Source organism: Hoplias malabaricus, unplaced genomic scaffold (assembly GCF_029633855.1).
Source record: "Hoplias malabaricus isolate fHopMal1 unplaced genomic scaffold, fHopMal1.hap1 scaffold_74, whole genome shotgun sequence".
NCBI classification, from domain to species: Eukaryota; Metazoa; Chordata; class Actinopteri; order Characiformes; family Erythrinidae; genus Hoplias; species Hoplias malabaricus.
This window is the reverse complement of record NW_027101170.1, coordinates 82,132-94,631: the sequence shown is the minus strand read 5'-3', so window position 1 is coordinate 94,631 and position 12,500 is coordinate 82,132. Positions and strand designations below refer to the sequence as shown.

Sequence of the window (12,500 nt, the reverse complement as noted above, 5' to 3'; positions counted from 1 at the left end):
CACCTAAAGCCCTACCTCTCCTTGGGCAGTGTGTGCTCTCTGCCCAGAGTGCATTAGCGTATATCTGTGTGTGTGTGTGTGTGTGTGTGTGTATGTGTGTGTATGTGTGTGTGTGTGTGTGTGTGTGTGTATGTGTGTGTGTGTGTGTGTGTGTGTGTATGTATGTGTGTGTGTGTGTGTGTATGTGTATGTGTGTGTGTATGTGTGTGTGTATGTGTGTGTATGTGTATGTGTGTGTGTATGTGTGCGTGTGTGTGTATGTGTGTGTGTATGTGTATGTGTGTGTGTATGTGTATGTGTGTGTGTATGTGTATGTGTGTGTGTATGTGTGTGTGTGTGTGTGTCCTCACTGCCACAACTTGTTTTATACTCTTTAACATGACCTGAGCATTTCTAACTCAAACTGGAGACCTCACAGACCCATTCGTACTGTAGATGCTCCAGCACACACTGAGCATTTCCACATCGCTGTTCTTGAATAAGTAATAGACCTCTTAGCGCACTGTGAGAGAGAACTGTCAGGTGCTTTCAGATGGAAAGCTGAGAGAAACACTGTCACCCAGAGCACACACTCAGACACCGGGCCCAGAGGGATTTGGACTCGTCTCTTCTTCCATCCGTCTTTCCCTCCGGGTCCTCACAGAGACCCAACTGACTCAGAACCAAGTCTCATCCTGTTGTTGACGTTTCTGACGCTAATATTTGACCAGCGCTGAGCGGAACAGTTTCTGCCGTGTGTCGTTTTTCTGCTGATACACCATTTCCCCCCCTTTTCCAAGCGTCTACAGCTCCACCTGCTCCGGGAAACAAAGTCCTGGTGAACTGCAGAAAGACCCAGTCGTGGTCCTCGAGGGCGTTTCCACAGTTCTGTCTCTAGACTGGCCACTGCTGTCTCTGTGGCTCTTAGTAATAATGTTTTTATTGACAGTTTTACTGCCTCATATTTTTATTAATGCTATAAATGTCTGGTACATGGACATAGACATATCTCACTTGTTTTGTCTTGTGTTTAATCTTTTAATATGTTTATTAGTGCTATATATTTATATAGACCCTTCTCACTGTTATTATCTCATGGCTGACACCTCTATAACCTCTGCCCTATTCGTCCTGATTAACGTAGGCCTTCTCTTGTGCAGTATGTACAGCACTGTGCTCAGTATTTGATTAGACCGAGTATTTGGACTCATATTAAGAGTTTATCAAAGTTCAGGGTCGCGGTGGGTCCGGAGCCGACCCGGAATCACTGGGCGCAAGGCGGGGACACACCCTGGAGGGGGCGCCGGTCCTTCACAGGGCGACACACAATCACACATTCACTCACACCTTACTCTGAAAGTCTCCCAAAACATTAGAAGGACAAAAGCCTTCGTAGCTTTCAGTAGAAGTCAATGTTTAAAGATTTTGTGGCATTTCTATCGGGTTCTGTTCACACTGCGGAGGACTGACCCCTCAGGGCGGAGATAGGGTGTTGTCAGAGAACGAGCTCACCTCTGTTCACTGCTCACACCCTGACCTCTCCCTCTCTGTGTATCTCCAGTACAGGATCGGCCAGCTGTATATGATCAGTAAACACAGCCATGAGCAGAGTGACCGAGGGGAAGGTGTGGAGGTGGTGCAGAACGAGCCCTTCGAGGACCCCACACACGGCCACGGCCAGTTCACAGAGAAACGCGTCTACCTCAACAGGTGAGTCGCACGAACACAAACACACTTACACAGCCGTGGGCGCCGCACACACACACACACACACACACACGCGCACACTAGATCTGAGAAACTCTTTATTCCTTTCATTGTGAAATAACCAGAGATACGTCAGTCTTGTGCCTCCCAGCTCTCGTTAATGTGGAAGGACACAGTGGCGCTGTTGTCGGCCGTTCTCACGGTGCCGCAGCCCAAAGAGTTTGGCAGCCACCGTTGCCTGACCCCTTCTGAATCAATGGATGGTCAGGGACACCGAGATCCCATGACAGCGTGTTTTTCTGTGTCAAAGAGGAACAGAGAGCGAGGATGAGTGGGATAAAAATAGCTGACAGGGATGGAGTTGGAGGGATTAAGTGAGAGGTAAGGAACAGAGGGAGAGAGGGAGAGAGAGAGACGAGCTGGAGGTAGAGGTCCGGCTGTGGCTGGGCGAGACGGGCGATTAATTGAAGCAGAAACAGCCGCGTCAGCAGGGCGACCAGATTAAGCTTACGCACCACATTTTAGAGTTGGCTTACCCTTATATCTGTGACAGGAGAGAGAGAGAGAGAGAGGTAAGAAAGAGATGGAGAGTGTGTGAGAGAGAGAGAGTGTGTTAGGAAAGAGATGGAGAGAGAGAGAGTTGGGGGAGAGGGAGAGTGTGTTAGGAAGAGATGGAGAGTGTGTGTGAGAGAGAGAGAGTTAGGGGAGAGGAAGAGGGTGTTAGGAAGAGATGGAGAGAGGGAGAGAGTTAGGGGTGAGAGAGAGTGTGTTAGGAAGAGATGGAGAGTGAGAGAGAGAGAGAGAGAGAGTGTGTTAGGAAGAGATGGAGAGTGTGTGTGAGAGAGAGAGAGTTAGTGGAGAGGGAGAGTGTGTTATGGAGAGAGGGAGAGAGTTAGGGGTGAGAGAGAGTGTGTTAGGAAGAGATGGAGAGAGAGAGAGAGTGTTAGGGGGGAGAGAGGGAGTGTGTTAGGATAGAGATGGAGAGTGAGAGAGAGTTAGGGGAGAGGGAGAGTGTGTTAGGAAGAGATGGAGAGTGTGTGTGTGAGAGAGAGAGAGAGTTAGGGGAGAGGGAGAGTGTGTTAGGAAGAGATGGAGAGTGGGAGAGAGAGTTGGGGGAGAGGGAGAAAGAGTGTGTTAGGAAAGAGATGGAGAGAGAGAGAGAGGGAGAGAGACAGAGAGAGAGAGGGAGAGAGACAGAGAGAGAGAGAGAGAGAGGGAGGGAGAAGGAGAGCGAGACAGACAGAGAGAGAGACAGAGAGCATGCGACCGTGTGTTGAGAGATGGAGAGAGAATAATAGGAGAGACAGAGAGGGGGCGAGAGAGCCACAGACAATAAGAGTCTATAGAGGAACTGAAGTGCATAGGGGATGTAGCAGAGCCTGATGGGGTTTAGAAGTCCAGACATACGCTTTCTTGTCATGCAGTGTGAGAGCTTTGTTTTCTCTTTGTATAAAATTGTTTCTATAAAATGATAATTAAATTAATAATTGCAGGACTCACTCCGGTCAGAGTGAGATGATCTGAACTCTATTGATCGCTCATAACAGTCCCTCTGGCTCTGTTCAAAGTGCTTTGTACATCATATTAAATATCGATAGCCCCAGAATGCTAAAAAAATAAAATGTCAGCAATTATCCCATATGTTTGCTGTTGAAGACAGAGGGATCAGTACTCGACATTACAAGTGATCTCTGAGGTATAAAAACTGATAGACTAACACTTTAAAGGGGGCATGTTAAGAAAAGAATCTTGAGAATCTGGAGTCCACCAACCCACACACTGTGAAACAAGACCCCACCACCCACAGTCTGTGTGATGCCTACGTCTGAAAACAAGTCGTTCTGATTCTGCTCCGCTTCTGACGTCAAGTGCAGAGACTTTAGAATAGCCCCGCCCCCTCGTCTGAGTCTGTCCAATCACAGCGCTGGACTCATTAGAGCGCAAAGACGAGGTTAAACACAGCAAAACAGACACAAGGACGAGCACTGAGAAATAAGAGCACTGAGTAAAAACTGCAAGGAAAGAGAACCGAGCAAAAACGGATAAAAAAAACAGTGCTTCTGGTGAATTTACTGTGCACTCGGGGTGGGGGTGAACAGTGAGCGGCTCATTATCCTAGGAACAGGCGCCGATAGGTTCAGATGTTCTCCTGTTGATAGTAAAACAAAGACAAACTCAGACAAAATGAATATGAAGCATATCTTTAAACTCATTTCTGAAATTCTTGAGCTGTCTCTGTAGATTCTTTAGGTCTGGACTCATGAAACATGTCTTGGCCTGTGCTTCAGGAACCATTTGGGTTATGATTGATGGGCAGTTTGGTGTGTTTTTGGAGCCTTCTGCTGAAGCTTGTAGGTCGTTTTTGGTAGGGGCCAGTCCAGGCAGATTTCCCAGATTTCCCTTCCACCAACTGGACACCAGTCTGATCTGCTTCTCTTTTGTGGCTCATTTGTAGTAACAGGACACTGACTGTGTGTGTGAATACTTCAGGAAGTATTGTACTTCCTGTATACAGTGCAACAACGGTGCTTTTAATGGGGACCAACAATACAGCTCCTCCACAGTGGAACACAGTTCTGTTTCTTAATGAACCGTCTGTGACCTGCTTTGGTCCAAACCCCACGAGCCCCACAGCAGTGTTCTCCCCCTGAGTAAACAGCCCCTGTTCAGAACGCACCTGTTCCTTTAAATGATAATGAGCCGCTCGCCCCGACCCCCAGCGCACAGCAGTGAGGAGCGAGGAGCAGAAGCTCTTGTTTTTTAGCCGTTTTCGCTCTGTTCTCTTTCTTCTCTGTTTTTACTCAGTGCTCTTATTTCTCCGCGCTCTTTGTGTCTGTTCTGCTGCGTTTAACCTCGTCTTTGCGCTGTCACATAAACACGGGTCCAGGGCTGTGATTGGCCAGACTCAGACGAGGAGGCGGGGCTATTGTAAAGTCTCTGCGGTGGAGCAGAATCAAAGCGACTCGTGTTTTCAGACTTCGGCAGCCCACAGAAAACTGTCTGGGGGTCTTGTTTCACAGTGTGTGGGTTGGTGGGCTCCAGATTCAAACTTTAAAAATCAATACTGATTTTTACATAACGTGTCTGCGTTAAGGTTGGCTGAGTTCACAGTGATTAAAAGCTGTGTAAATAGTGGAATGCCGTCTGGTTAATGAATGCAGCTCTGTGTGAAGGTCTTTTGTAACAAAAGAAAGCAGAAAAAAATGATTACAACAAGCTGTATCAGACTAATAAGCACTCACTATATTAATGCTAACTGTAAATATAACAAACCCCTGTGATATATTTGGAAAATGCCATTTATAGAGAACTTTACCAACCAGCGCCCAGCAGTAGTCAGAGAGTTATTAGGAGATGATTAATAAGTTTGGTGAAGTTGCGATTGAGGAGGAGTCTTTCCCCCTCGGCCGCCTGTGAGAAAGAGCTTGGCCGGCACCAGTGAAACCGCTCTGGTGTGAAAAACCGTGGGCTTGACAACCGTGCTGTTGCCCTCAGAGACTGTCGCTATGTTCCCTGCCAATTAAATGGGAGGGTTTTTTTCTTCTTCGTTCTCTAAAAGCTCGGCTCTCGGAAAGAAGCCGAAGCCACGACCGTCTTCAAAGGGTGTTGCATTTAATTGCTTGTGATGCTGCCAGTTTCAGGGTGAATTCAGCCTCAGCCCACCCACGCACTCCGAAAAAGCACGTACTGTTAGTGGCAGGCCTTAATAGGCGTGCGTCTGTTAAAGCAGGCAGGAGCTGCTGGGACCCGGAGGAACTGGAGATATGGTGTGTGCTCAGTCCATATGCCAGGGATAATCTTCAGCCTGTCTCTCTCTCTCTCTCTCTCTCTCTCTCTCTCTCTCTCTCTCTCTCTCTCTCAGGCTGTTGGACTTATCTTCATATCATCTCTCTGTTTCTGTTGACCTTGTCATTTTTGTGAAGTTTTTAAAGCATTATTTTCGTGACTGTGTACTCACTGTTTATAGAGCTGCACCAGGTCTTATACATTGGCTCTGACCTTGTCAGCAATTCAATCTGACAGCTGGGCAGTGGCTGAGGAGTTATGCCATACATATCTGTACTCACTCACTCACTCACTCATTCACTCATATTCTATAACCACATCATCCTGATCAGCGCTGTGTTGTGCCTTGAGTCTATCTGGAATCAATTTTGTTGACAGTTTCACACACTCACCCAGTCACTCACACACTCACATCTGTGGACAGTTTCTCACACTCACCCAGTCACTCACACACTCACACCTGTGGACAGTTTCACACGCTCACACCTGTGGACATTTTCACACACTCACCCAGTCACTCACACACTCATCCAGTCACTCACACACACCTGTGGACAGTTTCACACACTCACCCAGTCACTCACACACTCACACCTGTGGACAGTTTCACACGCTCACACCTGTGGACATTTTCACACACTCACCCAGTCACTCACACACACCTGTGGACAGTTTCTCACACTCACCCAGTCACTCACACACTCATCCAGTCACTCACACACACCTGTGGACAGTTTCTCACACTCACCCAGTCACTCACACACTCACCCAGTCACTCACACACTCACCCAGTCACTCACACACTCACACCTGTGGACAGTTTCTCACACTCACCCAGTCACTCACATCTGTGGACAGTTTTACACACTCACACACTCACCCAGTCACTCACACACTCACACCTGTGGACAGTTTCTCACACTCACCCAGTCACTCACACACTCACCCAGTCACTCACACACTCACACCTGTGGACAGTTTCACACACTCACCCAGTCACTCACACCTGTGGACAGTTTCACACACTCACCCAGTCACTCACACCTGTGGACAGTTTCTCACACTCACCCAGTCACTTACACCTGTGGTAAGTTTCACACACTCACCCAGTCACTCACACCTGTGGACAGTTTTACACACTCACCCAGTCACTCACACCTGTGGACAGTTTTACACACTCACCCAGTCACTCACACCTGTGGACAGTTTTACACACTCACCCAGTCACTCACACCTGTGGACGGTTTCACACACTCACCCAGTCACTCACACCTGTGGACAGTTTTACACACTCACACACTGGATTCCTGCCTTGCGCCCAATGACACTCACACACTCACCCAGTCACTCACACACTCACACCTGTGGACAGTTTTTCACACTCACCCAGTCACTCACACACTCACCCACTCAATCACACACTCACCCAGTCACTAAAACACTCACCCAGTCACTCACACCTGTGGATAGTTTCACACACTCACTCAGTCACTCACACACTCACACCTGTGGACAGTTTCACTCACTCACCCAGTCACTCACACACTCACACCATTAGACAGTTTCACACACTCACACAGTCACTCACACACTCACACCTGTGGACAGTTTTTCACACTCACCCAGTCACTTACACACTCATCCAGTCATTCACACACTCACACCTGTGGACAGTTTTACACACTCACCCAGTCAATCACACACTCACACACCTGTGGAAAGTTTCACACACTCATCCAGTCACACACACCTTTGGAGAGTTTCAGACACTCACCCTGTCACTCACACACTCACCCTGTCACTCACAGACTCACCCTGTCACTTACACACGGGTGACTGTCTGTGAGGAGTGTGGTGTGTTCTCCTTGTGTCTGCGTGGGTTTCCTCCGGGTGACTGTCTGTGAGGAGTGTGGTGTGTTCTCCCTGTGTCTGCGTGGGTTTCCTCCAGGTGACTGTCTGTGAGGAGTGTGGTGTGTTCTCTCTGTGTCTGCGTGGGTTTCCTCCGGGTGACTGTCTGTGAGGAGTGTGGTGTGTTCTCCCTGTGTCTGCGTGGGTTTCCTCCGGGTGCTCCGATTTCCTCCCACAGTCCAAAAACACACGTTGGTAGGTGGATTGGCGATTCAAATGTATCCGTAGGTGTGAGTGAATGTGTGAGTGTGTGTTGCCCTGTGAAGGACTGGCGCCCCCTCCAGGGTGTATTCCTGCCTTGCGCCCAATGATTCCAGGTAGGCTCTGGACCCACCGCAACCCTGAACTGGATAAGAGTTACAGACAATGAATGAATGAATGAATGAATGAATATTAAAAATGTACATAGAGGAGTCATTTCTATTAAATATATGTCGGTAAAAGCTGCTGTCTTTTACACTGGGTGAAAATTTCATGATTAATCGACCAATAGAAACGCTCCAGAATAACATCTTTTTACCTTGACTTCCATTAAAATGTAAGAAGGTTTTTCCCTTTTGGAAAGTTGCCGTTTTGGGAGATAAATATCTTTAATTGGACGGCGACTGTATATTACATTTGCACACGAGGAAGTGAGGTTTCAGGACCACAAAGAACCAGGCTTTGAAGGGTTAAATCAGCACATGTCCTTAATTCCCTGCGTGTGGTGGGGCTTTAATTGGCCTGCGTCTGTTCACAAAAAACAACCAAAAATGATCATTCGGGCCACTGACTCATCAGAGACCTGGACAGGAATCAGTGGCAACACACCCCTCTGTCCCAAATCTGGACATGTCCACACACACCTGTGTGTAGGAGGAGTGTGGGAGGAAGGAAAGGTGAAACAAGTTTGTTCATCTACCTTTTGAATTCCTCCTTCTTCTCCCGCTCTGTCCTCCTCTGCCGTTGAGTTGGAAACATGAACCCTTTTACTGAGTGAATGAGAGACCTGAGGATGACCCTCTCTCTCTGTGATGACTGCTTCTGCTTTTTGTAAAATGTTTTTACTGAAGCTTCTTTACATTTCCGCACTGTCTAAAAAAACATGCCCATCTCCAAAACAGCAACTTTACATTGACTTGATGTGGTGGTGGATCATTCTCAGCGCTGCAGTGACACTGACGTGGTGGTGGTGTGTTAGTGTGTGTTGTGCTGGTGTAGAGTGGATCAGACACAGCAGTGCTGCTGGAGTTTTTAAACCCCTCAGTGTCTGGACTGAGAACAGTCCACCGACCAAAAACATCCATCCGACAGCGTCCTGTGTCACTGATGAAGGACTAGAGGACGGCCGACACACACTGTGCAGCGACAGATGAGCTACTGTCTCTGACTCTACATCTACAAGGTGGACCAACGAGGGAGGAGTGTCTCACAGAGTGGACAGAGAGTGGACACAGGGTTTAAAAACTCCAGCAGCACTGCTGTGTCTGATCCACTCTACACCAGCAGAACACACACTAACACACCACCACCACGTCAGTGTCACTGCAGCGCTGAGAATGATCCACCACCACATCACACCTGCTCTGTGGGGGTCCTGGAGAATTGAAGTGTTGAAGAACAGAGCGAATGGTGGCTATCAAAGTATGCAGAGCGACAGGTGGACTACCGCCTGTAATTGTAGACCCACGAAGGACTCCGATACGGTTACTGAGAGAGATAGAGAGACGAGAGAGAGAGAGAGAGAGTTAGAGGAGAGGGAGAGAGAGTGTGTTAGGAAAGAGATGGAGAGGGAGAGAGCGAGAGAGAGAGAAAGAGGGAGAGAGAGAGAGAGAGAGAGAGAGAGAGAAGGGGGAGGTAGAGAGTATGTGAGAGAGAGAGAGAGAGAGAGAGAGGAGAGGGAGAGAGAGTGTGTTAGGAAAGAGATGGAGAGAGAGAGAAAGAGAAACACAGAGAGAGATAGAGAAACAGAGAGAGAGAGAGAGATGTTATTGCACCTCAGGCCCTGAAATCCATTCGTAATACAGATCCAGCCTCTTTGGCTTTTACATTTCCGAGGAAAAATCCATTACGGACGCAGGGGCAGTGCTCTTGTGGTGGGCTGTTTTCCGCTGCACTGAAAGGCTGCATTATGGCCTTTTATTTTCACCAAGGCTTTTTAGAACTAGAAAGTATTTGGTGAGGAAAGGAAACCTCAGGTAACCCCAAGGGAGTAAAGGAAAGAGACGGAGCGGCTGGGCTGGATCTGATCCGTCTCAAGGGCATTGACACCGTAGGAAACTGCAGTACACCACAGTAGCAAAGCACCGTGATCTCCTCAGCCTTTTTCAGCGGGAATACGGGTTACACTCCTAGTAAAATACCCTGGAAATGCCCTGGAGGAGCAGTGCTTTACTGGGAAATACAGAGATGTCCAGGAAAACTGCACCTTTCAGACAGTACTTAGTTTAATAGGTGAATTTTGTGTTTGTGTTAAAAATCTCTGGCCATTTCCAAACTCTAACACTGTACTTTTGGACACAGTATTCTCCCCAAGAACAGAACAAATCCATCACAGTCTTCTGCAGCTGTTTCCTGAAGGAGCTCAGAACGAACGCAGCGCCCAATAAACTCTTCCCTTTTCACACGGCTTCATTTTTAGTTTTTTGTGTTAAATAGAGTTGCCATAAAATGACCAAAGAGGGGGAGAATGTTTGTATTCTGAGGTACATTTATAGCTTACTCAAAAAAAGCTTTAAAATGTGTTTGTACACTTATCTTGTAAGCAATTATTGTGGATTTTTTTAATGACCAACACCAAGAAGATTTTTGACATTTTTAGGGGTGAATGCAGAGCTCCAGTCCGTCAGTCCATTTTGGTTGTGGTCATGTACACAGCACAGTATTTTCCTGATTCTGATTGGACTAAGCAGCACCAGGGTCCTGGAGGTTGTGGGTTCGATTCCCGCTCCGGGTGACTGTCTGTGAGGAGTGTGGTGTGTTCTCCCTGTGTCTGTGTGTGTTTCCTCCGGGTGACTGTCTCTGAGGAGTGTGGTGTGTTCTCTCTGTGTCTGTGTGGGTTTCCTCCGGGTGACTGTCTGTGAGGAGTGTGGTGTGTTCTCTCTGTGTCTGCGTGGGTTTCCTCCGGGTGACTGTCTGTGAGGAGTGTGGTGTGTTCTCCCTGTATCTGCGTGGGTTTCCTCCGGGTGACTGTCTGTGAGGAGTGTGGTGTGTTCTCTCTGTGTCTGCGTGGGTTTCCTCCGGGTGACTGTCTGTGAGGAGTGTGGTGTGTTCTCCCTGTGTCTGCGTGGGTTTCCTCCAGGTGACTGTTTGTGAGGAGTGTGGTGTGTTCTCCCTGTGTCTGCGTGGGTTTCCTCCGGGTGACTGTCTGTGAGGAGTGTGGTGTGTTCTCCCTGTGTCTGCGTGGGTTTCCTCCGGGTGACTGTTTGTGAGGAGTGTGGTGTGTTCTCTCTGTGTCTGCGTGGGTCTGCGTGGCCATTTCTGATCTGTGTAAAAAGGGCCCGGGTTTTTGTGCAGCTCTAGGTACTCAGCTAATTTTCGTATTTCATATCTCTGTTTTCCAGCAAACTGCCCAGTTGGGCAAGAGCAGTGGTGCCCAGAATCTTCTACGTGACCGAGAAGGCGTGGAACTATTACCCTTACACCGTCACAGGTAACAAACATACACACACACACACACACACACAAATACATAATGCCACAGGGTTCACAGTCCAGTTCTTGAGGACACGAGTGTGTTTCGCCTGCTGTAACACTCCTGACCCGGCTCGCGAAGGCCTTGAGGAGCTGAATGAGGTTTGTTGGATTACACGATGCGTTCTTTCATAATGTTCCGGCCGAGCTCGCTGCTTTTATCGGAGGAGCCACGCTTATGTTGCAGTGAGCAATGGAGTGGAGATCTCTGGCAGCAGACGTCAGGAAGTATTAGAGGAGTTAATGAAATCTGCCCTGGGTCTGTTTCAATGAATGTACCTGTGAGTGTGAATGAATCTTCTCCACTGTCTCTCTGCATGCACTCTGGCTTTAAGGGCATGTAATCAGCAGATGTTAATGGTGCAGACTTCCTCTAACACACTCAGAGAATGTGGAGGAAATGAAGCTCACCACCACAGCTGTAGGATGTGCTCTGACAGAGCACTGTAAAAGAAGGGGCCGTGTAACAGCAGATATTCACAGCCAACTCTAATTTGGAGGTTAACTTCTACTAATCAGTGGCTGGGGCCGGTTGCGCAAATCATCTTAAGTATGACTCTTAAGGGTTAATTTCTCCTTCACTGCGGGATTATCTTAAGGTTTTTGCACAATAGCCCTTAAGGATTTCCTTACGTAAGGGACTGTGGTAAGGGATTTACTGCACTTTACTAATATTGTTTATAAACAATTCTATTGTTTCTATGGAAACCATTGTTTACATGCATTCACTCTTATCGCCTCTTATAAAATGGGAATGGTTGGTGATATTAACTTCCTGTTTGTGGCACATTAGTATATGGGAGGGGGGAAACTTTTTAAGATGGGTGGTGACCATGGCGGCCATTTTGAAGTCGGCCATTTTGGATCCAACTTTTGTTTTGTCAATAGGAAGAGGGTCATGTGACACATCAAACTTATTGGGAATTTCACAAGAACAACAATGGTTGGTGATATTAACTTCCTGTTGGGGGCACATTAGTATATGGGAGGGGGGAAACTTTTTAAGATGGGTGGTGACCATGGTGGCCATTTTGAAGTCGGCCATTTTGGATCCAACTTTTGTTTTGTCAATGGGCAGAGGGTCATGTCATGTGACACATCAAACGTAATGGGAATTTCGCAAGAAAAACAATGGTGTGTTTGGTTTTAACATAGCTTCATTCTTTCATGAGTTATTTACAAGTTTCTGACCACTTATAAAATGTGTTCAAAATGCTGCCCATTGTGTTGGATTGTCAATGCAACCCTCTTCTCCCACTCTTCACACACTGATAGTTAATGGTGTGTTTGTGTGTCTGTCTACATTTTGTGTTCAACAGACCCATATCCGCTCATGAGTAACAACATTTTATTTTAAGAACTATGAAGAAATCCTAAAATCGGACTCAAATTGAGCGCGAATTATCTCTTTTCTCAGAGCTTTTCGTCAGACGTAGCTCATTTCAGAG

The 12,500-nt window shown here is 47.5% G+C and overlaps 1 protein-coding gene across 1 annotated transcript in view; it reads left to right on the top strand.

The window, feature by feature from the left end:
* Nucleotides 1–12,500, top strand: part of LOC136685109 (cytoplasmic phosphatidylinositol transfer protein 1-like) — a 93,669-nt gene that overhangs the window by 57,421 nt on the left and 23,748 nt on the right. Inside the window, exons 3-4 of the mRNA XM_066659287.1 lie at nt 1,541–1,689; nt 10,923–11,011. Of these exons, the coding sequence (XP_066515384.1) occupies nt 1,541–1,689; nt 10,923–11,011 (238 nt within the window). The remainder of the gene's footprint in view (nt 1–1,540; nt 1,690–10,922; nt 11,012–12,500) is intronic.